General features: G+C 50.4%; 1 protein-coding gene across 7 annotated transcripts in view; it reads left to right on the forward strand.

Moving 5' to 3' along the window:
• The window catches only part of REEP1 (receptor accessory protein 1), a 98466-nt gene that overhangs the window by 59311 nt on the left and 15160 nt on the right, over positions 1–23995 (forward strand). For 3 of the 7 annotated variants that reach the window (XM_074992270.1, XM_074992271.1, XM_074992275.1), the window contains exons 6-7: positions 3499–3667; positions 13782–13817. In XM_074992270.1, coding sequence (XP_074848371.1) covers positions 3499–3667; positions 13782–13817 — 205 coding nt within the window. Of the gene's footprint in view, positions 1–3498; positions 3668–13781; positions 13818–17379; positions 17638–17700; positions 23622–23995 lie in introns of those variants that run through there. The other 4 variants (XM_074992272.1, XM_074992273.1, XM_074992274.1 and 1 more) reach the window with 4 other exon arrangements.

A 23995-nucleotide genomic window follows, 5' to 3' on the forward strand; every position in this document is an offset into this window, starting at 1 on the left:
GCTCCTTACTCCTCAGCCATCAACTTCCTGGGGCAGAGTGCCCCATGTTGAAGACACTAGCGAGCATTTTCCTCTCAGATGAGATTATCATAGGGAGAGGCAAAGCCTGCTCAGTTTACAGCGTGTGGATTTTGTGTGCTCAGCTCTAAAATCCTCTCCAGTCTCATCAGCAAAATATCTCCAAAGTCCTTTGCTGGCAGTCAAACCCGACAGTTAGTGCGGGGGTGGCGCTAGTTTGTTTTTCATGTTCTTTTTTGTTGCTGCGGTGTTGGCCGAGTTGCTGTGTTCGCTGTTCAGGGCAGAAGCCCCCACACGGCTGCGGGGGCAAGTGCTGTCCTCCCATACCGCCGTTGGTGCCCTGCCACTGAAATGGTTGAGGCTCACTGGTGTAAATGAGGACAGGTATGGTTCAAGCCCAGTGATCTAGAGCCCCCTTCGCAAATGTTCACTCACTGCCCCGTCACTTACGGTACTATAAAGCCCACCAAAAGCTTGACAACAGTTAGGCTGCTGCCATAGGCAATGCGTGAAGAGTGCACCGGGGGTGTGCCCCCTGCACCCCCAGCATCCCACCCCTCCCCCGCACACGCCCTAAGTGAGGCGCTTCCAGAGGAAGAGGTGGACAGCGGCAGAGCATGGGTGGGGGGAGGGTGGAGCATGGGTGGAACAGGAAGAAGAGGGGCCTGGGTAGGGAGGGGGCGGGGCAAGGGCATGTAGCCAGTGGCTCCTCCCCTTCAGTGCCCCACACTGGTTGCCTCTGGCTGCTGGTGTGCTGAGATCGCAACCTGTCGTGGTGACCAATATTGCCTTGTGGTTGCCTGGTACATGCTCAAGCTGTCTCACTCCATCTTGTCTTGTGCTTAGATTGAGAGGTCTTTGGAGCAGGCTCTGTCTTGTTGTGCAGTGTTTGTACAACGCCTGGCACACCGGAGGCTGGTCCATTATGTGAGATTGTAGATGTTACTGAAATAAAAAGAACACTATACCATAATGTGCTACTGGGCTTAGTCCTATCATAGCCACAACTCAGCACCAACCACCAGTCCCCACAGTAAATGTCTGTAGGACTGAACCCATAGTGTACATGCAAATATTGTGCTTAAAGTGCTGCAGGGGATCTTTTGCCAGGGGATCAGGCAAAATACCACATTTACTGCTGATCAATTGCCATTATCATATGCATATGCTATATTACACTCAGGCACTCACACACAAACACACCCCACCTTGTTGTTACCAACTAGTTCAGCCGTGGCCTCCACACTGTGCATTCTCCATATGTGGCAAACGGGACAGCTGGCTGTGGCGAATGCAGCTCAGGAGATCCACACACGTGGGGCGCCCATCCGGTCGCTCCGCTCACGCACCTCACCATTTGGTGGGACAAGCGCGTGGTGGCATCAGTGAGGAAGCTGTCTGGGGCTGGGAGAGCTCACGTGGGTCAGCTTGGTGGTGTGGCAGAGTGGCTCAGGTGGTTGGGCTGGGCGGCACGGCTTAGGGAGCTGGGTGTCACAGCACGGCTGGGCAGCTTATGCAGCGTGGGTCCAGCAGCGGCCCTGGTGAGTCACTGGCAGTTTGGGGGTGGGGGAGGGTGCCTGGCTTGAGGGGGGCGGGTGCCATGGCAGGAGGGCTATGGCAAGTGGTGAATTTCTTTTGGACCCCACTGAGCTAGCTGCTCCCCCTAACTTCAATGATCAGGTGAGTTAGATGGGGGAGGGATGGGATGGTCCAGATGCTGTGATTTGGGGCATTAAAATGTGGCACTCAAATGCAGCAGACTTGAATTAGCCTCACGCATCTACCGTTGTCTTCTACAGCAGTGCTTTGAGCCAGCCCTTCCTGCAGTATTTTTGTAGAAGGAAAGCTGAGGGGAAAGTGGCTTTTGGATCACTGAAGAATTCCTTATCTACACCTTAATTTTCAGTTAAAAGGACACAGTCAGATTTATTATTGTTTGCCTTACGACCTCCCTCCAGTTTGTGCTGGTGTCTTGCCATTAATTGAAGCAGAGTTCGTCCTGATATATGTTGCTATATGTGAGATTAGAATCAGACCCCCTATATTTTGAAAGGTATCTTACACTATGCTATAAATTTCATCTTAGACTATGACAGAATCTGTGTAATTGAAATTTCATTTTTCACCGTGTGTGCTGTTTGTTTACTTTTTTGAATACCACTCAGTTTAAATACAGGTTGTACCTCCCTCCTCTGGCATCCTCAGGACCAGAATGGTCCCAAACGAGGGGATTTGCTGAATGAGGAGAAGTCAGACTGGCTGCTTTGAGGGGGGCCCTACACCTGCAGGGTTCCCCCCCCAGGGCGGCCAGGGTCCCTGCTGTCAGGGGTCCCCGAGGCTGTGGAGTGGACAGCTGGGGCATGGGTTCCCCTGGCCCTGGCTTGGGTCCCCACAGCTGTGGGGCTGCCATCTGGCCTCCGCGCCCCAGCTGGCTCCCTGCAGCAGGGCTGCTGGGGTTCACCACCACAGCTGTGGGGCTGCTGGCAGGGCTGGGAGCCACAACCCAGCTCCCCCTGCTCACCAGTGGGGCTCCTGACTGGGGCTGGGCTTCCTAAAGTGGGGCTCCCCAGAGAGGGCTGCCAGTGGGGCTCTCTGCCACCAGCAGGGCTCCACAGTGCCAGGCACAGCTGGAGCTCTCTGATCCAAGTGCTCCAATATCTCCGAGTGCTTCATTTACGGGTGGCCTGCAAAGGGAAAGCTGTGCACACGTGGCTTTCACCACTGCTTTATGCTGTATGGAAAAGCTTAGGACTGTTTCTTGGTTTTTAAAAGGATTTTGCTGTGACACGGGTGATTCAGCTCTCGTCTGCCTTGAAGAAACTACGAGCCAGTGGAGAACTAGTAGGCAGCTGTCAGGCATAGACCGTGGAAGTGAATAACGTCGAATGACAGTGATTTTGATTTAGGACCTGGTGGTGTATACCTCTTCATTTGCTTTTCCTGCATGTCAAACACCTGTTTCACTCAAACACTTGCTCCTTTCATTAAGGTTGGAGGGAGCCCCTGGGGGAGACTTCCAAGAAGTTTGCTGGCAAAAGTCTGAAAGACCAATTTCGCTAACTGATAGATAGCACTGAAAGAAAAGACAAAGGAACAAATGTTACTCCCTCTGGGAGGGTGGGGCAGGAATCCCTCCTCTCCTGCTCCTGGAGGACTGTAATAACATAGGCTACAGCTACAGAACAGTTTCGTGAGGCTGGAATACGTGTGGTGCGTATGCTTCAAGCTGAGGAGACAGAGCCTCTGTGAGAGCCGGTAGCTACACTGGCTGGAGAGGTTCTCTTGCTGACATACACTGTCTACGCTATGCTTAGGTTGGGATAACTTACATTGCTGGGGGGTGTGGATTGTTCTCACCCCTGAGCAATGCAAATTATACCAAAGTAGCCTGTACTGTCAACGAGGTCTCAGAAAGAAGGGACATAAAATGCTGTGTCATGGATTCTGACTTTGGTGTGTATTGTTTGTTTGTTTAACCAGGGACAGGGGGCTCTGTCTGAGAGACTGAGGAGCTTTAGCATGCAAGATCTCTCGACCATTCGAGGAGACAGCAGTAGCCCTGTGCCTCCTCCAGTCACTGTACGAACAAGCAGCAAACAGAGCAAGCCCAAAACATCTAGAAGTGTGTCAGAAAGCACCAGCAGCTCAGGTAAGTCTCAGCGTTTTCCTCCGTCTCATGTTGCCTCAAGTTGTTTTCTCCATTCACTGATCCTCAGGGTGTAGCAACAGGGGAAATTGGGAATCGCTAGTATCAGATCACAGAGTTCCACAGATACTGTGGTACTTAACTTCACAGGACAGCATAAAGGAGGGAGCAGATGACCACCATTTTGACTGACACCAAAGAATGAGCCTTAGACTTCCAGAGGGGAGAAGCTTGAGTTTTCATGGACTGAACTAATGCAGTGGTTCTCAACCTTTCCCAGCTACCGAGCCCCTTTCGGGAGTCTGATTTGTCTTGTATACCTCAAGTTTCCCCTTACTTAAAAATTACTTACTTACAAAATCAGACACAAAAATACGAAAGTGTCCCAGCACTCTGCTAACGGAACAATTGCGAACTTTCTAATTTGTTCCATATAATTATAGTGTAAATCAATTGGAAAATAAATGTAACTATAGATCATTACCTTTGGGGTGTACTTCAGAGTATAGCCTGTAAAGCAGTATAAACAAGTCATTGTATGAAATGTTCCTTTGTAATGACTTTGCTAGTGCTTTTTATGTAATCAGCTGACAAAAGTGGGCAAATATCTGGGTGAGTTGGTGTGGCCCCTCGAAGACCTCTGTGTTCCCCAGGGATATGTGTACCCTTGGTTGAGAGTATCAGAGGGGTCGCCGTGTTAGTCTGGATCTGCAAAAGCAACGAGGCTCTGGGCCTGGGGGCTGCAATAGATTCTCATCCTGTGCAAGGCAACATGTTGATAGTGGTTTACAATCAGAGCTCTCCCATCCATAAGGGCTTTATCACAGGAGCCTGAGGCATTATCAGAGGAGCCTGGGGCCTGCAGCAGGGCCCACCCCCTGCACTCACTAGCGATGGCAGGAGCCACGGAAGGGGGAGCAACCCAGGAGCCTGCTCTGCTCCTCCATTTCCCAGCTGCCTTGGCCTGCTTCATTGCAGTGGCAGGAAGCAGAGTACCCCAGCCCCAGCAAGCTCCGTCCTACCTTGCCCCACTGAGGCTGTGTCTACACGTGCACGCTACTTCGAAGTAGCGGCAGTAACTTCGAAATAGCGCCCGTCACGTCTACACGTGTTGGGCGCTATTTCGAAGTTGAAATCGACGTTAGGCGGCGAGACGTCGAAGTCGCTAACCCCATGAGGGGATGGGAATAGCGCCCTACTTCGACGTTCAACATCGAAGTAGGGACGTGTAGACGATCCGCGTCCCGCAACATCGAAATAGCGGGGTCCTCCATGGCGGCCATCAGCTGGGGGGTTGAGAGATACTCTCTCTCCAGCCCTTGCGGGGCTCTGTGGTCACCGTGGGCAGCAGCCCTTAGCCCAGGGCTTCTGGCTGCTGCTGCTGCAGCTGGGGGTCCGTGCTGCATATACAGGGTCTGCAACTAGTTGTTGGCTCTGTGTATCTTGCACTGTTTAATGAAAGTGTGTCTGGGAGGGGCCCTTTAAGGGAGCGACTTGCTGTTGAGTCCGCCCCGTGACCCTGTCTGCAGCTGTGCCTGGCTCCCTTATTTCGATGTGTGCTACTTTGCCGTGTAGACGTTCCCTCGCTGTGCCTATTTCGATGTTGGGCTGAGCAACGTCGAAGTTGAACATCGACGTTGCCAGCCCTGGAGGACGTGTAGACGTTATTCATCGAAATAGCCTATTTCGATGTCGCAACATCGAAATAAGCTATTTCGAAGTTGGGTGCACGTGTAGACGTAGCCTGAGTGATGCGGGCTCAGGGGAATGGAACAAGCTGGGCCTGAGTCACTCTGCTTCTTGCTGCTGCAGGAAAGTGGAGAGTCCCGGCTGGGGGATGGTGGAGCGGAGCAGGCTAGTGCTGAGTCACTCTTCTTCCTACAGATCCTGTCACTGCCCCAAACCCTGCCAGCCCCCACCCCAGTAATCCCCAGGGTCACATTACTCAGGGAAAGTAGTGCAGTGGGTGCAGAGGGGGCAGGCTGGGTGGAGTGGAGCAGGGCTTGGGGGAAGAGGTGCGGGGGGCAGAGCAGGGACAAGAAGAAGGAGGACAGTTTGGGGCCTGGAGCAGAGGAGTGGGTTTTCCCAGGCCCCACACCCTCCTGGGCGTGGCTCTGCTTACAGTTGCAATTGGCCCTATCTTGTGACAGGATTATTTCGTTTGTCCCAGTGAACATGCTGAGCTAATGGTTCTAATGTATCCTCCAATAACCACTGAATGTGGGCAGGTGGAATTGACACTCCAAGCTCATTTATCATAAAGATATTGCACTATAGACAAGGATTACTCATAAATAGAACCCATATCGATATATATGTAGGGATAGCTGCCAAGATTTGAAAGCTATTCATGATGGATGTCCGGTAAGTGTGGGGAAAGGGAGAGAAGCAATTGCCTCTGAAATGTGTATGATTCGATTTAGCTTCCAGGAGGGCAGAATGGAAGAGCAGTACAAATTTTGCTTTGTCAGAAAACTGGGGAGGCCAGAAAGGCGAGAGATTTCATTATAAAGATTTTTGCAGGTTCAGGTGCAAAAAGCTTTATGGGCCCAGCTCCAAAATGTATCCCTGGAGACATTTCTGCAGATTAATTAACCTGAAATCTTGTTAGATAGTGGATTATCCCAGACGGTGTTTTCCAGAACTCTTCTGTATTTCCCTCAGGACAAAAATCTTGTAACAGAGGTGATCGCCTATTGGGAAAGCCCGGAAAAGAGGGGCCGGCCGCCCACCCCCCAGAGGGCCAGCCAGGGCTTGAACAGAGCAGCCAGCATGAGGGACACAGCAAGACCCGGGCTGTTATTGCTGTGGGCAGAAGGGGCATAGATCAGCCCAATGCCCCAAGTTCCTAGACAGGTTGAGCAGGCTGGGGGCTCATGGAGTCAACTGGGTGGAGTCCCAGAAGCCAGAGGGGCTGGCGGTCAAGGCAGGTGGTGCTGACAGTGTGTCCTCACCTTGAGCCAAGCCAGCCCCACAGACCAGCTCCTCAGGGGGCCCAAATGCACAGAGATCAGTTCACAGAGTGGGGACAGGACTGCCTCCAAGGAGCGAATGTCTCATACCCCTTGAGGTGTATGGGAGAAAGGCCACAGGGTTCTGGGACGTGATGCTGGGCCGGCCCGGGGTGGTGGCACTGGGCCAGATGATGCCCAGTTCCCACCTGACTGTAATGGGGATCGACGGGACCCCTTTCAAGGTGCCCATGGCGAGGGTGCACCTGAAATGGGGGGATAAGGAAGGCCCCAAGGAGGTGGGCATGCACAGCCATTTGCCTGCTGATGTACTCATGGGGGGGTGATCTGGAGCACTGGCCAGGTGAACGTCCTTGTGCCCTGGTCTTGACCCCCAACCAAAGAAGGCGAAGAGTGGTCTCCCCACGTCTGGGGGTAGACACCCAGATAAAGCCACAGAAGCCACAGGGGTGAACCTTGGGAGAAAAGGGGCCTTCAAAAACCAGGTCCCACAGGCCAGTGGTCCTGGAGCCAGGCAGGGAAGGAGAAGTGGCTTCCGCCCCTGCCCCAGTCGAAGAATTCCAAGCAGAGCAGCAGAGAGACGCTTCTTGCAGAAGGTGAGGAAACTGGCCAGTCTCAGCACAGCTCCACCACTGGGGGAGGGCTGCAGGGAGAGATTCCTGTGGGAGAAGGGTTTCCTGTACTGGGGATGGGTTCCCAGATGCAAAGCGGAGCCATGGGAGGTCCAGAGGCAACTGGTGTTTCCCCAAAAGTATTGGCGCAGGCTGCTGTATCTAGCCCATGATGTCCTGCTCGCAGGACACCAGGGGATCCACCACACCAGGAGAAGGTTGCTACAGAACTTTTTCTGGCTGGAGGTCTAGCTGTCCGTCAATATTGCCGGTCCTGCGATCCCTGCCAGAGGGTGGGGAAGACTCGGGACAAGGGGAAAGCCGCCCTGAGGCCATTGCCCATCATAGTGGAGCTTTTCCAGAAAGTGGCTATGGACATAGTAGGACCCTTCAGTAAGGCAATGCATTCTGGGAAAAAATATATGTTGGAGGTGGTAGATTTTGCCATGCGATACCCAGAAGCAATGGCCCTGACCTCTATCGAAGCTGACACTGTGGCGGATGCACTGCTGTCCATTTTCAGCAGACCGCGGTTCCCCAAGGAAGTCCTTACGGATCAGGGGTCCAACTTCATGTCAGCCTTGCTGCAAAGCTTGTGGGACAAGTGTGGGGCCCGGCACACCTGGGCCACAGCCTACCACCTGCAGACCAAAGGGCTCATGGAGAGATTCAATGGGACTCTGAAGGAGATGCTGAGAATCTTCATGAATCAGCACCCCCAAGAGTGGGACAAGTACTTGCCTCCCCCTGCTGTTTGCATACAGGGAGGTTCCCCAGGAATCCACGGGGTTCTCCCCATTTGAGCTGCTGTATGGCAGGAAGATACGGGGACCCCTGGACTTGCTCAGAGAAGAGTAGGAGGGGACGGCCTCTCCTGAAGGGGAGTCAATAGTACAGTATGTACTGACCTTCTAGGAAAAACCCACTGAGCTCATGGGCCTGGGCAGGGAGAACCTGTCCAGGGCCCAAAGGAAGCAAAAGGTCTGGCATGACCATAACGCCCGGGCCTGAGCCTATGCCACCGGGGATCAAGTGATGGTTCTTGTACCTGTGCGGCGGAACAAGCTGTGCCTCTGAGCTGTGCCTCTGTTGACTAATAAACTTCCTGTTCTACCTGCTGAGTGAGAGTCACTCCTGCCTGTGGACAGGGTGCAGTGCTTGGGGACCCCCTGAATCCCATCACAACTTGCATCTGAGTTTGAACTCTGGGTTTGTGTTGGTGTAGACACACGCTTAGGTCTGGTCTATAACTAACACTTGGCTCACCTAGCTGCAGTGCTTGGGGCCAGTGCTTGGGGCTAGCTGCCTGGGATGGCCCCTTCAAGGTCATCAGGCAGATAAATGAGGTGAACTATGTGGTGGAACTGTTGAACTGGGCTCACAGCCACCAGGTCTATCATGTGAACCTGATGAAACCTTACTGGGACAGGGAGAACTTGGTGCTGACGGTGTGCAGGCACTGGGAGAGGCAGGGGGATGAACCCTTGGTGGATTTGCTCAAAGGGACTGGAGCTGGGTCCTTGCTGGAGTCTATTCCCCTCCCAGACCAGCTGACCCCTGCCCAGCAGACAGAGTTCACACCATCAGCTGTTCTCTGACAGACCTGGATGCACTGACTTGGCTGTCCACCGAATAGAGACAGGCGCCTACGCTCCTATAAGGTGTGTGCTGTTCAGAGCCACAGGGAAGACGTCTCAGGACATAGAGCGGGAGGTTGAAGACATGCTGGCTCTGGGGGTGATCCAACCCTCCTCCAGCCCCCGGGCCTCTCCCGTGGTGTTAGTCCTTAAAAAAGATGGGTCTGTCCGGTTTTGTGTGGACTATCGCAAGCTTAACAACATCACCGTATCGGATGCCTACCCCATGCCCAGGCCTGATGACCTCTTAGACAAGCTCGGGGGAGCCCGTTACCTCACCACCATAGACCTCACCAAGGGGTACTGGCAAGTGCCATTGGATGAAGATACCCGGCTCAAGTCGGCTTTCATCACCCCGTGAGGCTCTACGAGTTCCTGGTCCTGCCCTTCAGTCTCAAGGGGGCACCCACTACCTTCCAACGTCTGGTGGACCAGCTACTGAAAGGGGTGGAGAGCTTTGCCCTGGCTTACATGGACGGCATTTGCATCTTCAGCCAGACATGGGAGGATCATTGTTCCAGGTCAAGCAGGTCCTGGACCAACTTCAGAAGGCGGGGCTGACTGTCAAGGCAGGGAAGTGCAAGGTGGGGATGACTGAGGTGACCTGCCTGGGCCACAAGGTGGGCAGCGGCTGCTTAAAGCCAGAGCCAGCTAACGTGGAGGCTGTCAGAGACTGGCCAATACCCCAGACTAAGAAGCAGGTCCAGGCCTTCATTGGGATGGGGAGGTACTACTGGAGGTTTGTGCCTCACTTTAGTTCCATCACAGTCCCCCTCACAGAGCTGTGTAAGAAGGGAAAGCCTGACAAGGTGGTCTGGACTGAGCAGTGCCAAGAGGCCCTCTGTGCGCTGAAGGAAGCTCTGGCTAGAGCCCCATTGCTGACAAACCCAGACTTCGACAAGCCCTTCATCGTGTTCACCAGTGCCTCAGACATGGGGTTGGCTGCCATGCTAATGCAGGTGAATGACAAGGGGGAGAGACACTCCGTCATGTACCTGAGCAAGAGGCTGCTACCTTGGGAGCAGAACTATGCAGCCATAGAGAAGGAATATCTGGCCATGGTGTGGGCTCTGGGAAAGCTGCAGCCATACCCATTTGGTCAGTGTTTCACCGTGTACATCGATCACTCACCCCTGACCTGGCTGCATCACATGAAAGGGGCCAATGCCAAGCTCCTGTGTTGGAGTCTGCTCCTGCAGGACTACGACATGGAGGTGGTCCATGTCAAGGGGAACAACAATACCATAGCTGATGCACTGTCATGCAGGGAGGGCCCCAAACTTCCACAGGTCACTGGCTAAGTGACCCTGCTCAGTTCAGTCTGGAGGTCTGGAGTGGGGAGAGATTGATGGAGTGGGGGGAGTGCATGTGAGACTCAGGCTGGATGTGTGTGTGACAGGCAGAGCAGCTCACAGCGGCTAAGGATGGCCCCCTGGGGCTGTAACCTAAGCTGACAGGAAACACCTCTGACAGGAGCAAAGAGCAGGGAGGAGCCAAGCTGGGTTTGAATTGGGGGTGGCAGTTAGAAGTTGGGGGGAGAGAGAGCAGGAGGCAGCCAGCCTGGCGAGGGGAGAAGCTACACCCCAGAGGGGCACCCCTCGGGCTCCTCTCCCCAGGACGGGTTGGAATGACTGTCTCTTCCTGCTATACTGACACCTCTGTGCTGAGCTGTGCCTCTGTCAACTAATAAACTTCCTGTTCTGCCTGCTGAGTGAGAGTCATTCCTGCCTGTGGACAGGGTGCAGTGCTTGGGGACCCTGAACCCCATCAGAACTTGCATCTGAGTTTGAACTCTGGGCTTATGTTGCAGTGTAGACACACTCTTAGGTTTGGTCTATACCTAACACTTGGCTCACCTAGCTGCAGTGCTTGGGACCAGTGGCACAAAAAGCTTTTTACAGTGGGGTGCCAAAAGCTACAGGCCCCCACATTTTTTCTCTCACCTCCTCTTACCACTGTCCATACCCCCTCAACCAGAACTGAAGCCAGGACCAGGCAGGGGGCGGGAACATGGACAGGAATAGGGGCCCTGAGGGTGGCACCAGAGTTGGGGCCAGGAGCAGCAGAGTCCCAGGTTTGGGGACGGCAGTAGCTGCTGGGATCCCAGGCACAGAGCTAGGAGCACTGGGACCTGGGCACAAGAAGAGGAGCAGAGCCCCAGGTGTGGAAACAGTACTGCTGGGAATGTGGGCACGGGGCCAGCAGCTGGGATCCCCCACAAAATGTGGGGTGTTGCAGCGCCCCCAGCACTCCTCGTTCCCACACCTCTGCTTGCAGCTGTGAAAAATGTCCTGTGAAGGGACCGTACCCCCCTCCCTATAGGCTCAACTAGACAGACAGAGTCTTCCATTGATCTTGCTACCACGTCTCGCTGGGATAAATTTCCTCCCATGATGGAAACCCCCCCTTCCCTCGCTGCGTAAGTGTGTACACTACCACCCTGCAGCAGGGTGGCTGTGGCTGTGCTGCTGTGGCACTTGTAGTGTAGACCTAGTCTTAGGGTGAGAGCAGTGGCGGACAACGTGTGACCCATTGGGGCTCCACCTGAGGCCCGTGGACTCCCCGGCTGCTCGTTGCCCCACATGTCTCTTGTGCATCAGGGCACTGGAGTCCTATAGTTCCTACTCCTCCCTCCCAGCGCTTTCAGTGCATGTCGATCTCCTGATTGACACGCTAGCCCTGCTCCCCCTCCTCCCGCCCAGAGCAGGAACCCTGCGAATCAGCTGTTCATCACATTCCAGCTCTGGGAGGGGAGGGGAGGAGAGGAGGGAAGAGTGGGGACGAAGTGCGAATCAGGTGATTTGCAAAGTGCGAGGAGGGCAGGGAGTGGGAGGAGCAAGGAAGCTCGGAGCTTGGATGCCCCTGTGCGCAAGAGCCACATGGGGGGGTGGTGTGAGAGGAACCTCAGTGGCCCACAGCTTGCTGTGACCCACTGAGGTGAAGGAGGGCCACTCATGCTGCCCACCTACTATTTGGTGCTGTCCTTCCCAGCCACTCAGGACAATAAGGAAGATTACAGCCTCCCTTGCTCAAGAGGTTGGCTGTGCTTGGCCTGTGACTGGCTGTGGGGCGGGATAATTCACCCCAGCTGGAGTGATTCCCCTGGTGCTCCTCACCATGGAGAGGGGAGGGGAGAAAGAGGAGGGCTGAATCCATCCCTTTTCCACTCCTGTTGGCCAGAGAAGGTGGCTGGGTACACAGGGGAAGTAAGACACTCCACGAAAATGGGTGGCGGGGCCAAGAACCAGAGTGTGTTATCTGCTGCCCTGGCACAGTGAAGCTACATATGACATTGCTGCCTGACAGTCACACGACAGTCTAGCCTCTGGGCTGGGGAGTAACTGGGTTCCAGTGCAGAGGTCCCATCAAAGTCATTATGTGTATTTGCTAATGTGAGCACATTTACTGTATCCTTTATCAGCCTCTTGCCCTGGTAAAAAGAGGCACACGGGTGGGCCTGTGAGCTCACAGCCTCTTGGGCAGAAGAGACCTGGCAGCAGCAGTGGAAGTTAGACTAGGAATCTTTCTGCTCTAAATTTGTGCAAGGCTAGGTGGCCTGAACTAGTGAGATGCAGCCGGCTCCCCGGAGACCAGCCCTCCTCTACAGAGTGGAGAATCAGGGCAGACTGTTTGTTTGTTTTTTTTCTTTTTTTTGGTAGCGTCTCAAACAAAGGAACTGCAGAGCAGACCATAAGTACATGAAAAATTGCTCCTTCAGGTGTTCCTCAACCGATGTGCGGTTCACTCATCTACTAACCAGAATGACACTAGGAGCAAATATTGTGAGGGAGGCAGGAAAATATTCCTGTTACATGAACTTAAATATGTACCTGTCTGCCTTCTGCATGAAATCAATAGCAAAGTCCTTAGCAGGCATCATGGAGTCTCTGGCACTCCTCTTTTATACTGGTTTTGCGCTGACATTGAGTGGAGCGACTCCTGATTTGCTCTGGTGTGAAACAAGAAGCAGGCCGCCGTGATCCGATGGCTCCACGGATCAAACCTTGCAGTGCCAGTGTGTCTTTTCTCCATGCAGAGGGATCGGTGGGGAGTGACATTGTAAGGCCCAGACTGGAAACAATTTCTCAGAGGTTTTGGAAAACAGATGCACAGGCAAAAGTCACAACTTGTGAGTTACCAGTAACTTGGGACTGAAGGGTTCTGTAGAGCACTGTACACCAAGTTCGCCCCCCAGCCTAACACCCCTGCAGTAGAACCTGAGAGGGGTTTTGGCACTTCGTCAATGTCTAATTTGTAGCAATAGCCATGACCAGTTCTTTGGTTTGTTTTTTTTTGCAACACTCGGCACTGGCACCTCGGCAGCCCCAGCTATGGGAACCATTTGAGCGGGAGGGGAGGGAGCCTGCTGAGTACCAGCTCCATTTTGTTTTTATTTAAAAAAGAAAAGCGCCGGCCATGGCCATTCTGAGGTAATGTTCAGAAGTTGGGTGACTGACGAAATCAATGCTTCCAGCGCAATTCCTCTGTAAATCTACTGAACTGGCTAGATCTGTATGGATGCAAACCCTCCCTTATGGACCTGTGCAGTCATTCTCTTATACCATCCACATGCTCTGAGGAGCATGGCTTATTCAGTCTTACAGAGACTGTTTAAAAGGCCTGTTAGCGGCAGTGTTGTCTAGTGGTCTGAGCACAGGCCCGGGAGCCCAGAACTTCTGTACCTAACCCCAGCTCTACGGTTGCTAGGTGTGTGGCCTTCGGTAAAGTCTTTGGCATCTCTGTGTCGGTCCCCTGTTATTAAATGGTGGTGGTAACACTCACCTTCCTCACAAGACTGATTTGTGATTGTACAGCGCTAGGGAAGAAATGTCAAGTGCTTTCTCAGCACCGTTGAGTTGCAGCACGGTTGGTTCCTAACGTTCAGCTCCTCTTTCAGTGTGCTCATGTTGTTCGGTGTGCCGAATCCTCAGAGGTGAGTGCTGGTGTCCGCACATTCCTTGTCAGCACGGCTGCGTTCGCCTGTAACGTCTGGCTGCACTTATTCATGCTCACCGGCTTTCCTAACAAAGACGACAAATGAATAGGGCTGGGGCCGCAAGAATGAGATTGTAACTGTGATAAATGAGACTCAGGGCTGCGCTACGTGTGTTTCATTGCTAATGATGCATTGCTGTGAGCTTTCCTTTCCTCTTACTGATCTGCATTACAGAGGCCGTTGAGTGTCAGCCCTGTGGATACTGGAGAGTTCTGTGTCACTGTAGACACACCCATGCCAAGCTAAGATCAGGCTTGCTCTGCTGCGAAAAAGGGCAGGTCTGCGATAGCAAGGAGATGGAGCTAAGTTAGGCAACTTCAGCTGTGTGTCTAGCTTGTCGGCAGCAGACCAGGAGGGCAGCCTGCTCTCACCACCTGCATGGTATGTGGGGTGGGGGAGGCACCTCTACTCAGCTCCCACCTCCAGGGAATCCCCCGGCCCCATTGCTGTGGGAGGGGATAAGGAGTCAGATGGGGGAGGAGCAAGGGAGGGGTGGGGCCTGTGGCCCTATTGGCTGTCAATGCCGTTTTCAGCACCATACCCTAAGGCAGTGTCCTTAAGCTATGTTCTGCAGAACCAACACTTCAGAGGTGCTGCGCAAGCGTGTGGAAAATACACTGCTCTTTTCTGTTAGTAAAACCAGATTCACTGTTACTTCTTCAGTGCTATGATACCAGATTACATGACTTCATCTGCTTTTTGCTGTACATGTCGCTGTGTGGGGTTTTTTTTGTTTGTTTTTGTTTTTGCCTGACAACAGTTTTTGTTTGAAGAAAATGTTCACAGGTGTTCCCAGTGCTTTTCTTCTAGAAAAAAATGGTGCTGGATCTCAGCCCGCCCACCCGCACCCTCAGGCAGCTTAACCCCTCACAGCCCCACATCTGCCTTAACCCCTCACTGCCCCAAACTGCCCCCCCTCCTGTCTCCAGGCTTAACCTCCCTGCAGCTTCAAATGGCCCCTCTGCTCTCAGACTTACCCCCCCAGACATATACTGCCCCCCACCTGCCTCACACAGAAGTGTCTCCTCCACTCTCCTGTCCACATCAGCTCCACAGTGCAGTGCCCTGCCCAGACTGGCTCCCAGTGTAGTGCCCTGCCCAACCCAGGGAAAAAACGGTGCCAGGACACTGTTCCATGGCGTTCTGACAGAAAAAAAGCCCTGGCCACAGTGAACAAAAGCCAGCTCCTGCTCCAGGTGTAAAACCATTACTTTTATGGAAAAACAGCATTGCAAGAGCAATCTCCTCCAGGTGTCATGCTCCACAAGTGTCACTCACACCACACAGCGTTGCTCAGGAACCAGATATTATTATAATAATGGGACAAAACAGGAAAAGTATAATGAGCCAAAACATCTGTGACAAAATCCTGTTCCCTTAGTTGCAGATGAGAGGTTTGCTGTTGGCTTCAGAGGGAGCAGAAGTTGGTGTTCAGTTGGTTACAGGTTTCATGGAATATGTTTTACCATTTGTATTTATCTATAACCCTCCAGAGAGGGACTGAAGGGAATAAAGCACACACTGAAATAATTCCAGATAGCAGGTAGCTCTATCAGTATCAGAGGACAGTGCAACTCTGTTATACTGGAGTTGTTTGTTTCACTGAACAGCTTAACTATGCATTTCACTCTTAGGGGTTTCACGGTCTGCACACTGCAGGGTGCTGATACAGTTCAGGACATTCATGCTCCTTTTCTAGGAACAGTTTCACTAAATCTAAGCCCATTGTGAGTTCCAGAATATACAAGAAAATATGTCTACTTGGAAGTTCCAAGGCAGCCTTTCTTACTCTGACTCAGTGGTGGGCCTTTTCTGGCAAAGTTCGTGCCCGTGGCTCTTAAACAAATCTTTGATTTACTTGTACTGTAATCGGTATCAGAGGGGCAGCTGTGTTAGTCTGTATCCAAAAAAACAACAGGAAGTCCTGTAGTACCTTATAGACTAACAGATGTATTGGAGCATAAGCTTTCGTGAGCAACAAACCACTTTGTAAGGACTGCTCATTGATTTTGTACTGTAGTCAGACTCTGTTGAAAGATCAGGGAACACTGATAATAGAGAATCATAACTTGCTTCCATCCTGGGATATTCAGAAAGGGTTCAATTAACGTCCCTGGTGATGCATGCTTGTCTGTAGGAATGCTGGCTAGAAAATGCACAAAACATTATGCTTGTTTGGAAACTGTGTTTTTAAAATCAAAGCTTTAATTTTTTTTAATTAAGTGCTGTCAGCTTAACCACTCTTACCAGATATGTCTGCACTGGCCAGGGAGAAGCAATTTCAGTGCTGTCAGTAACATCTGAAAGAGATTTAACAGGCAGAACTGGGAGATCAGCTGTTATGGTAGCAAATAATGTGCTTCTCTTGGGGGACCATGTATCAGTAACGTACAGATTAAAATGAGAATAGTGTAAGAAATGTTTAAAAACATTAATGACCGATGGGACTATTTGCCTGAAAACGGCTGGAGGGTTGTGCTACCAAATGGATGACCAATACCAGAATGTGTTCCTTACGCACCAGCACAGTCGTAATGCTAGGTCCCTGCCTGGGTTGGCAGACTCAATCACACACAAGATGTTGCATTGTAAAGCCAGCTCTCAGACCTCTTCCACTAAAGCAGTGTTAGGGTGTTTTCCTATATGTAGCTCGATTCAGGCCTCAGGAGGCTGAGAGACTAGTCGTGTACAACCAGCGATGGTAGGGTTGTCAGGAGACAGCTGATCATGACCTTTAAAGCATATTCACAAAATTTGTGCATTTTTTAACTCATCATATACTAGTATGTTACAAATATGTCCAAATCCTTACTTTTAGAATGTTGCAAATTATACCTGAGATTACTGAAATGGAAAAAAATTTGACTTTTCATAACATGCTGCTTGTTTTTATTTCTGACTTAGCACAATTAAATAGCTTACTCTGGTTTATCTTTGTTCCGAGTCAATTTCACTTATAGGGTCTCATGCTGACAGAATGCAGAGCAGTGTTGATTTGGTTTAGAAAAAAATCCAATATAACCTAAAATCATGGAAAATTTCTGCTGGTGGTAGGGTTTCTTCTTTTTTTTTTCATTTGTTTGCTTTAAAGCCTTAAAGCCTTACAAAACCTATCTTTGGGGCCAGATTTGACAGGGATGCTATGTAGAAACGCAAATGTGAGCACAATACCCTGGAATTATGTCTTGTGAGTTTCTGTTGGCTTTTAAAATATTTTAATACTTACCCTGCTTAATTCAAGGAACAGAGGGTTATGTACATAAAAAGTCAATATGTACATCTGCTGCCCGAACGTTTTAGCATCAGAGCATTAAACCATGCATTTTAGTTTTACAAACCACCACTTAACCACTGGTGTAACAAACAGTGATGATGAAACTCTGCAGAAGGTTTCTGAGCTCTGAAACAATGTTCCATATTCCCATAAATGTGTTCCTAAAAGTTTATTCTTTTCTTTTCCCTATGTGACTGTTGTGGGACTCTGATGTAAGTGTTACAGATTTGCATGACTTTTCATCTGAGCTCTTTTGAATACACTAGCTTCCTCCTTGCACTCAACACCTTAATCATTTGCGGGATGTATTTTCTTTAACTGATGACTGTGTTGGTGATATGACTAGACTTGTTTGCCTGATTAATACTGAGCCTGACATATTTTGAAAAGATGGTTCTCCTGACTCCTTTTGTTATGATTGTTGTAGAAAGTCGGGGAGGGGGTGGCTGCGCTTAGCTTCTTTGTCTGGCAGTGAAACAGTTGCTGTGAGGTGTGTGGTTTGTCCACTTACCTTCTGGAAATGAATACCATTTGTATTTAATGCAGGTAAAGAGAATGAGCTCCATAGTATGTGTCGTGTTGTTTTCACTGGCTCCTTAACCAGTGTGGAAAAATGAGGAGGAGTGACCTGCAGCAAAGAAGATGAGATTTTGCTTTGGTGTGACCTTGTCTTGCATTATAGTCATATAATCTCTAACATGTGACTGATACAATATATGACTCTGCTCCATCCTATTCTCCTATAGCAATTAATCACTCAGGGGCTCATGTGATTGGGCAACGTAAGTCCTGGGCTCACCCACAGATCACGTACGGGACCATGATCTGATCTCTGCTGTACCAGTGTAAATCCATTCGGATTGCAAGTGTAGAGGAAAACACAAGTGTAGAGGAAATCACAAGTGTAGAGGAAAACAGAATCCTGTCCATAATGAAGCAATTGCTGAGTAAGTGTTCTGCTGCAGAAGTATGACGGGTATAATTCTTTCTCAAGAACGATTTTACTAGCTACTGTTGAATCATTGACCTTGGGCATGGGCTACACTAGGCAGGTAAGTCAATTGCAGATATGCAGTTCTAGCTACCGCAACTGGATAGCTAGAATCAACTTATCGGCAATTGATTTCAAGGAGTACAGGGGTCAACTGCCAACCGCAGATAGTTTGATTTTGTGCTTCTCTACCGGGCATGTGAAATCTAACACCCGAAGATTGATCCTGACTGGGTAGACGTCTAGACAAACCCTTAGAGATGACCATGATGGTTATGTTCTCCATTTCCTTGTTCTCTACTAGTTTGGGTCCAGATTCAGCAAAATACTTACGCACTTACCTAAATGCTTTTTAGAATAGAGAACTTAGGCCCATATCTTCAAAACCATTTAGATGTCTAACTACCACTGATTTCAGTAGGAGTTAAGTGCCTTAATACCTTTCAGGATCTCGGTCTACTCTTAGTGCTTTGCCTGGTCTAATTTTAAATGTCCGAAGCACCGTGTCTCAGTGTACTGCTGACTGCTGTTTCCCTTTGACAAAATTGAAGCTCTCACTTCTGAAAGCCACCAGATACAGACTTGCCTGGGGGATCATCGCAGCCCCAGCAGCAAAGCCCCTGTGTATACTAAGGCTTAGCAGCAGCCGCTGCTCTGGGATCTGAGCCATTGAATTCATCTTGGTGCAGATAGAACCCTCCAGTCTCTCTCGAGTGCCAGGCGATGCTGCTGCTTAGAGCAATGCAGGCACGTCTGCTTGGAGAGGTGCAAGGCTAAGTGCGACAGGGTCAAGACCCCATCCGCACACGTGTGGTTAGGCTGACGTGTGACCTTAAGGATGTGACAGAGGGGGCGTGCTGGAATCTGTGAGGGAGGTGAAGGGATTTGGCTGGTCATTGTTGCTCAGAGACAGCCACCTGCTGTCTGTTCTGTGAAACAACGTACAGCTGCCAAAGGAGACTCTATTAGCTGTTGCTCTAGCAGCATCTGCAGAAATGCTCCTTGCTTGAGCAGCTGTTTGAGGAATAAGCAATAATGACCTAAAATCCTGCACCAAAGCTTCGGGTCATAATAAAACATTTTAGGAAGCATGAACAGGTCACCCAGCCCAGCATATTAGCCTTGAAGTATTTCTATACCCCTCAGTCCACCCCTCCTCCAAAAGCAAATCAAGATATAGGCTGAACCTCTCTAATCCAATACCCTCAGGACCTGACCAGTGCCAGACGAGAGAATTTGCTGGACCATGGAGGTTAATATTGTCTAGCACATCACCAACACTTCCTCTGCTTACTGGGCTCTTAGAAGACAGTTAGGGGTAAGTTACAGCTAAATAACAGCACAGAACACTGAGAGCCAGGACTGGTGGCTGGAAACAAATTTTATGGGATGACAGGAAACACCCATGATAAGTGGTCATTCAGCTAACTAAAATCATGCTGGACTACAGATGTTGCTGGACAAGAGAGCTCCAGATTAGAGAGGTTCAACCTGTATCTTTTGCACTCATCAGTATGTTCCTTGCCTCAGTCTCTTTTCCCAGTTGCTTACTGGCACATGGGTTAATTTTTCAGAACATAAGAACCAGAGCTGTCCCACCCATAGGATGAACTGGGGTGGCTGCCCCAGGCCCTGTGCTTTTGGAAGACCCTATAGATGGGAGGTGGGAGGGTTACCTGAGGCAAGGGACCTGAGCCTGCACTCACCACGTGGGCAGCAGAAGTAGCAGCCTGCTCCACCCTGCTGTGCCCTCCTGGCCCGCTGAGCCCTGCTTTTCTGTGGCAGAGGGAAGCGGCATCCACTCTGCTGCCAATGGAGAAGCAGGGCTCAGCAGGCTGGAAGGGTGCAGCGCAAGGGAGCAGAGCAAGCTCTGAGCAACTGGTGTGTTGGGGGAGAGGGGCTGAGTGGAGGCAACTCTCTGCTGCTGCTACCACCACCACCACTGCGTCCTGCCGCAGGTGAGCCCTGGCCCGGTTGGTCGGGGGGGGGCCAAGTTGATCAGGGGGCAGAGCGAGGACAGAGCAGGGAGATGCGAGGACTGTGGCACAGGCGCTTGCCCCAGGCTCTGCCCCACTTTGGGACAGCTCCTATAAGAACAGCCATACTGTGTTGGGGCAATGGTCCAGCTGGCCCAGTATCCTGTCTTCCGGCAGTGGCCAGTGCCGGGTGCCCCAGAACAGAACAGGCAATCGTCAAGGGAGTCAGGTTATTTCCCTCTGCATGAGGTTCAGCGCTCCTTGTTTATTCTTCATTTCTCCTCCAGCAGAACCTGGTGTAGCATATGTACCTCCATTGATGTTATCTATTTCTTTTCCTCTTCTCAGTCATGTTCACAGAAACCACCCACCCCCGCCAGTGCTCACACTAATGAGCACTCTTGTGGGCAGCCCGTCGTCAGTAACAGCCCTGCTCCAGCTGTAATGTAGGCTGTGGTGTGTTGGACCACAGCTGTAGAATATGGCTCTCCTCATCATGTTTGGTGGGGACCCCAGCACACAGAACTCCTCCCTGCTGCAGTGCAGAGAACGAGGGATCGGTCATTCCCATGGCCCTAAAACCCACACAATAGGAGGAGTTGAGCAGTCATCATGTCCCCTGTGGAGTCCAGCTCCCTATCAGAACACAGGTGGCTAATGTCTGGGCAGTAGGTTTTCGATGGCTTCTGTGAAGTGCGTTGGAGGGTCTCTGTCCAGTTTCTGAGAGACAAGCGCCCATGTGGCAGAATCGCCATTAGCAACAGAGTGAAGTGACTGTCATCAAAGAGAGGTAAAGGACAACAGCAGATGAAGACTGAACCTTCACACCACTAGAGGGGGGTGCCCCAGGGCAGGCTAAAAGCATGCACGCTGGTGGCACCCTACAGCAGCTACTCATGTTGTACCTGTTCTGCGCATAGGCTCTCCATCTAGTATCTGTGTCAACACCACATGTGAGCCTAAGGCCAAGTCTGCACTAGACCTTAAATTGTAGATACGCAATTCCGGCTATGGCAGTTGTGTAGCTGGAGCTGGTGTATCTATGATAGATTTAGCTGGCTGTCCTCACTGAGGGAGGTTGAGGGGAGAAACTCTCCTGTTGACCTCCCTTAATCCATGTGAGACTGAGGAGTACAAGGGTCAAATGTTGACTCCTGATAGTTCGATTTCATGGGTCTTCATTAGGTGCGCAAAATCAATCCCCAGAAGAATGGCCCCCTTGGGGTCAATCTCCTGGGTAGCGTAAAAGTGCTCCAAGAAATGTGCAAGTCTCTCTGAGATTGTCAGGGCTGCTGGTGCCTGCTCTGTTCCCTGGTATCTGGGGAAGTGCTGACTTTAGGGATAAGGGACTGAGCGCATTTGATTTTGTGAAGTTTGCACATTTACATCACAGGTGGTGAGTGAAGCTTCCTCTTGGCGAGACTAGCTCCTTGCTCCACCTCTTCTGCCAAGGTCCTGTCTGTTTCTGGCCTCATTCACTGCTTTCAGTCCTTCTGTGGCCCCAGCAGCGTAGCATCTTGAATGGATGAAAACTCAGCTCTTCCTGCAAATACAGTTTTCCAGGTGTCAGAAAAACATGCTGTGCAGTGCAGATGAAATATACCCAGACTTATTTACAATTTGATCAAGAGAATGCTTCAGATCTTCCCATACTTTTTAGAACTACAATCATCTGTAAAGCCTGAAATCAACATTTTCTTTGGCCTCCCTGTTTTAATATTTTTCCACACTGCTTGACATTGCTGGGAAAACAGACATTTACTGCACTTTCTAAACACACTAGTACCATATTCAAACCTAGTTACTGAGATGACAGATAAATTGATACCTGTACAGGCAACATAGTCTAGTGGTTTGAGGATACTCTGGCTTCCAATTTGGAGGGGCACTTTGGTGTAGTGGACTAAGATCACAACCTTGGCAAACTATCAATTTATTTGACCACACATTGGGACAGGGCCTTAGTGTGAGTTTTAATTCTGACCCTGCTACAATGGGCTTTATGACTTTAAGCAATCCACTTAATCTTTCTGTGCCTTAATCTCACCATGGCTACATATACACTGGGACACTACATCGAATAGCTTATTTCGATGTAGAGAAATCGAAATAAGCTATTTTGACACGTAGCATCCACACATTCTGCAGGGCTGGTGCCGTCGACGTTCAACGTCGATGGAGGAAAGTGCTACATCGAAATGGGACCCGCAGGGGAACGTCTACACACAAAAGCAGCCCCGATCAGAATAAGGGGGTTAGGAAAGCCTGCAGACAGGGTCACAGGGTGGACTAGCCCTTCTGGGGCAAGAACAAGCTGCTCCCTTAAAGGGCCCCTCCCAGACAGACTCAGACTGCACAGCACAAGGTCCGCAGAGCTGACAACCAGTTGCAGACCCCTGGCACGCAGCATAGACCCCCAGCTGCAGCAGCAGTAGCAGCAGCAACCAGAAGCCCTGGGCTAAGGGCTGCTGCACACGGTGACCATAGAGCCCCGCAGATGATGGCCACCATGGAGGACCTCCCTATTTCGACATAGTGGCACGCAGATCGTCTACACACACCCTACTTCGATACTGAACATCGAAGTTGGGCGCTATTCCCATCTTCGGATAGGAATGGCAATTTTGATGTCTTGCCGCCTAACATCGATTTCAACATCGAAATAGCACATGGCGTGTGTAGACACGACGCATGCTATTTCGATGTTGTGCCAGCTACTTCAAAGTAGCCAGCTAGTGTAGATGCACACCATCTGTATAATAAGGGTAGTGTTAGAGCTGAGTACCTAAGGGATGTTTTTTCTTTGAGGTTTGAGTCAAACTGAAACATTAAGTTTTTTCAAAGTGTCTCAAATTTCAAAAAATGAATTTTTTTTGTTTCTAATTTACTGAAACAATGTATTTTGTTAAATTGTGTTTCAAGTTGCTCATATATGGTTTGCTTGACTCCAAATGATGGTTTTATTTTAAGCTTTTGTTTAAATTCAGCCAGTTTGGATTTTTTTCACTTTTAAAATAAATTGGGTAAATTTGAAATGGAAATGCTGTTTTCCATCAAAAGTCAAAACAAAACATTTTGAAGTAGTCCCAAACTCAACAAATAGCTTTGCACTAAGAAAATGTGTCATCTGGCTCTAGCAGTAATATTTGCCTACTGCAGGGGGTGTCAAGATACTTGATTAGTTGAATCCCTTGAAGACTTAAAATGCTAAGTCTTCTATGGCTGTCCCTTGCTGTGAGGATGATGTCTGCCAAGGGCATTCTTTGGTGAGTTTTTAAGTGATGGAGGAGCCCAATTTGTGCCCTGCAGATATTCCCACAGAAGTGACAGGTATAATCTTGGAAGCGACATAGTTGCTGACTGGACTGTTGTGCCCTTTTCTTCCTCCTTTGTCATTTCTTTGTCTCATGAGCATGTCTGTTTTTCTCTAAGGAAGCTGTGGGTTATGTATGATGTGGCACCTCTGTGCTGTGCTGAATTTTCTCAGTTTGTTTGGCTGGTGCCTCCCTTTTTAAGAGCAACAAAGGGTCCTGTGGCACCTTATAGACTAACAGAAAAGTTTTGAGCATGAGCTTTCGTGAGCACAGATGCTTCATCAGATGAAGTGAGTCTGTGCTCACGAAAGCTCATGCTCAAAACTTTTCTGTTAGTCTATAAGGTGCCACAGGACCCTTTGTTGCTGTTACAGATCCAGACTAACACGGCTATCCCTTTTTAAGCTGTACTTTCGGAGTGTCTTTGAAGTGCTTCCACTTCCTTCCATGACTTAATTTTGAGAAGAGTATTTGCTTCCGGAGGTAAGTGTTAGGTCCATGCACCCAGTGGCCAGCCCAACAGAGTCTGTGTTTCATGACCTGTGCTTCTCTAATACTGG

The sequence above is a fragment of the Carettochelys insculpta genome, chromosome 4, assembly GCF_033958435.1.
Source record: "Carettochelys insculpta isolate YL-2023 chromosome 4, ASM3395843v1, whole genome shotgun sequence".
In the NCBI taxonomy this organism is placed as follows: domain Eukaryota; kingdom Metazoa; phylum Chordata; order Testudines; family Carettochelyidae; genus Carettochelys; species Carettochelys insculpta.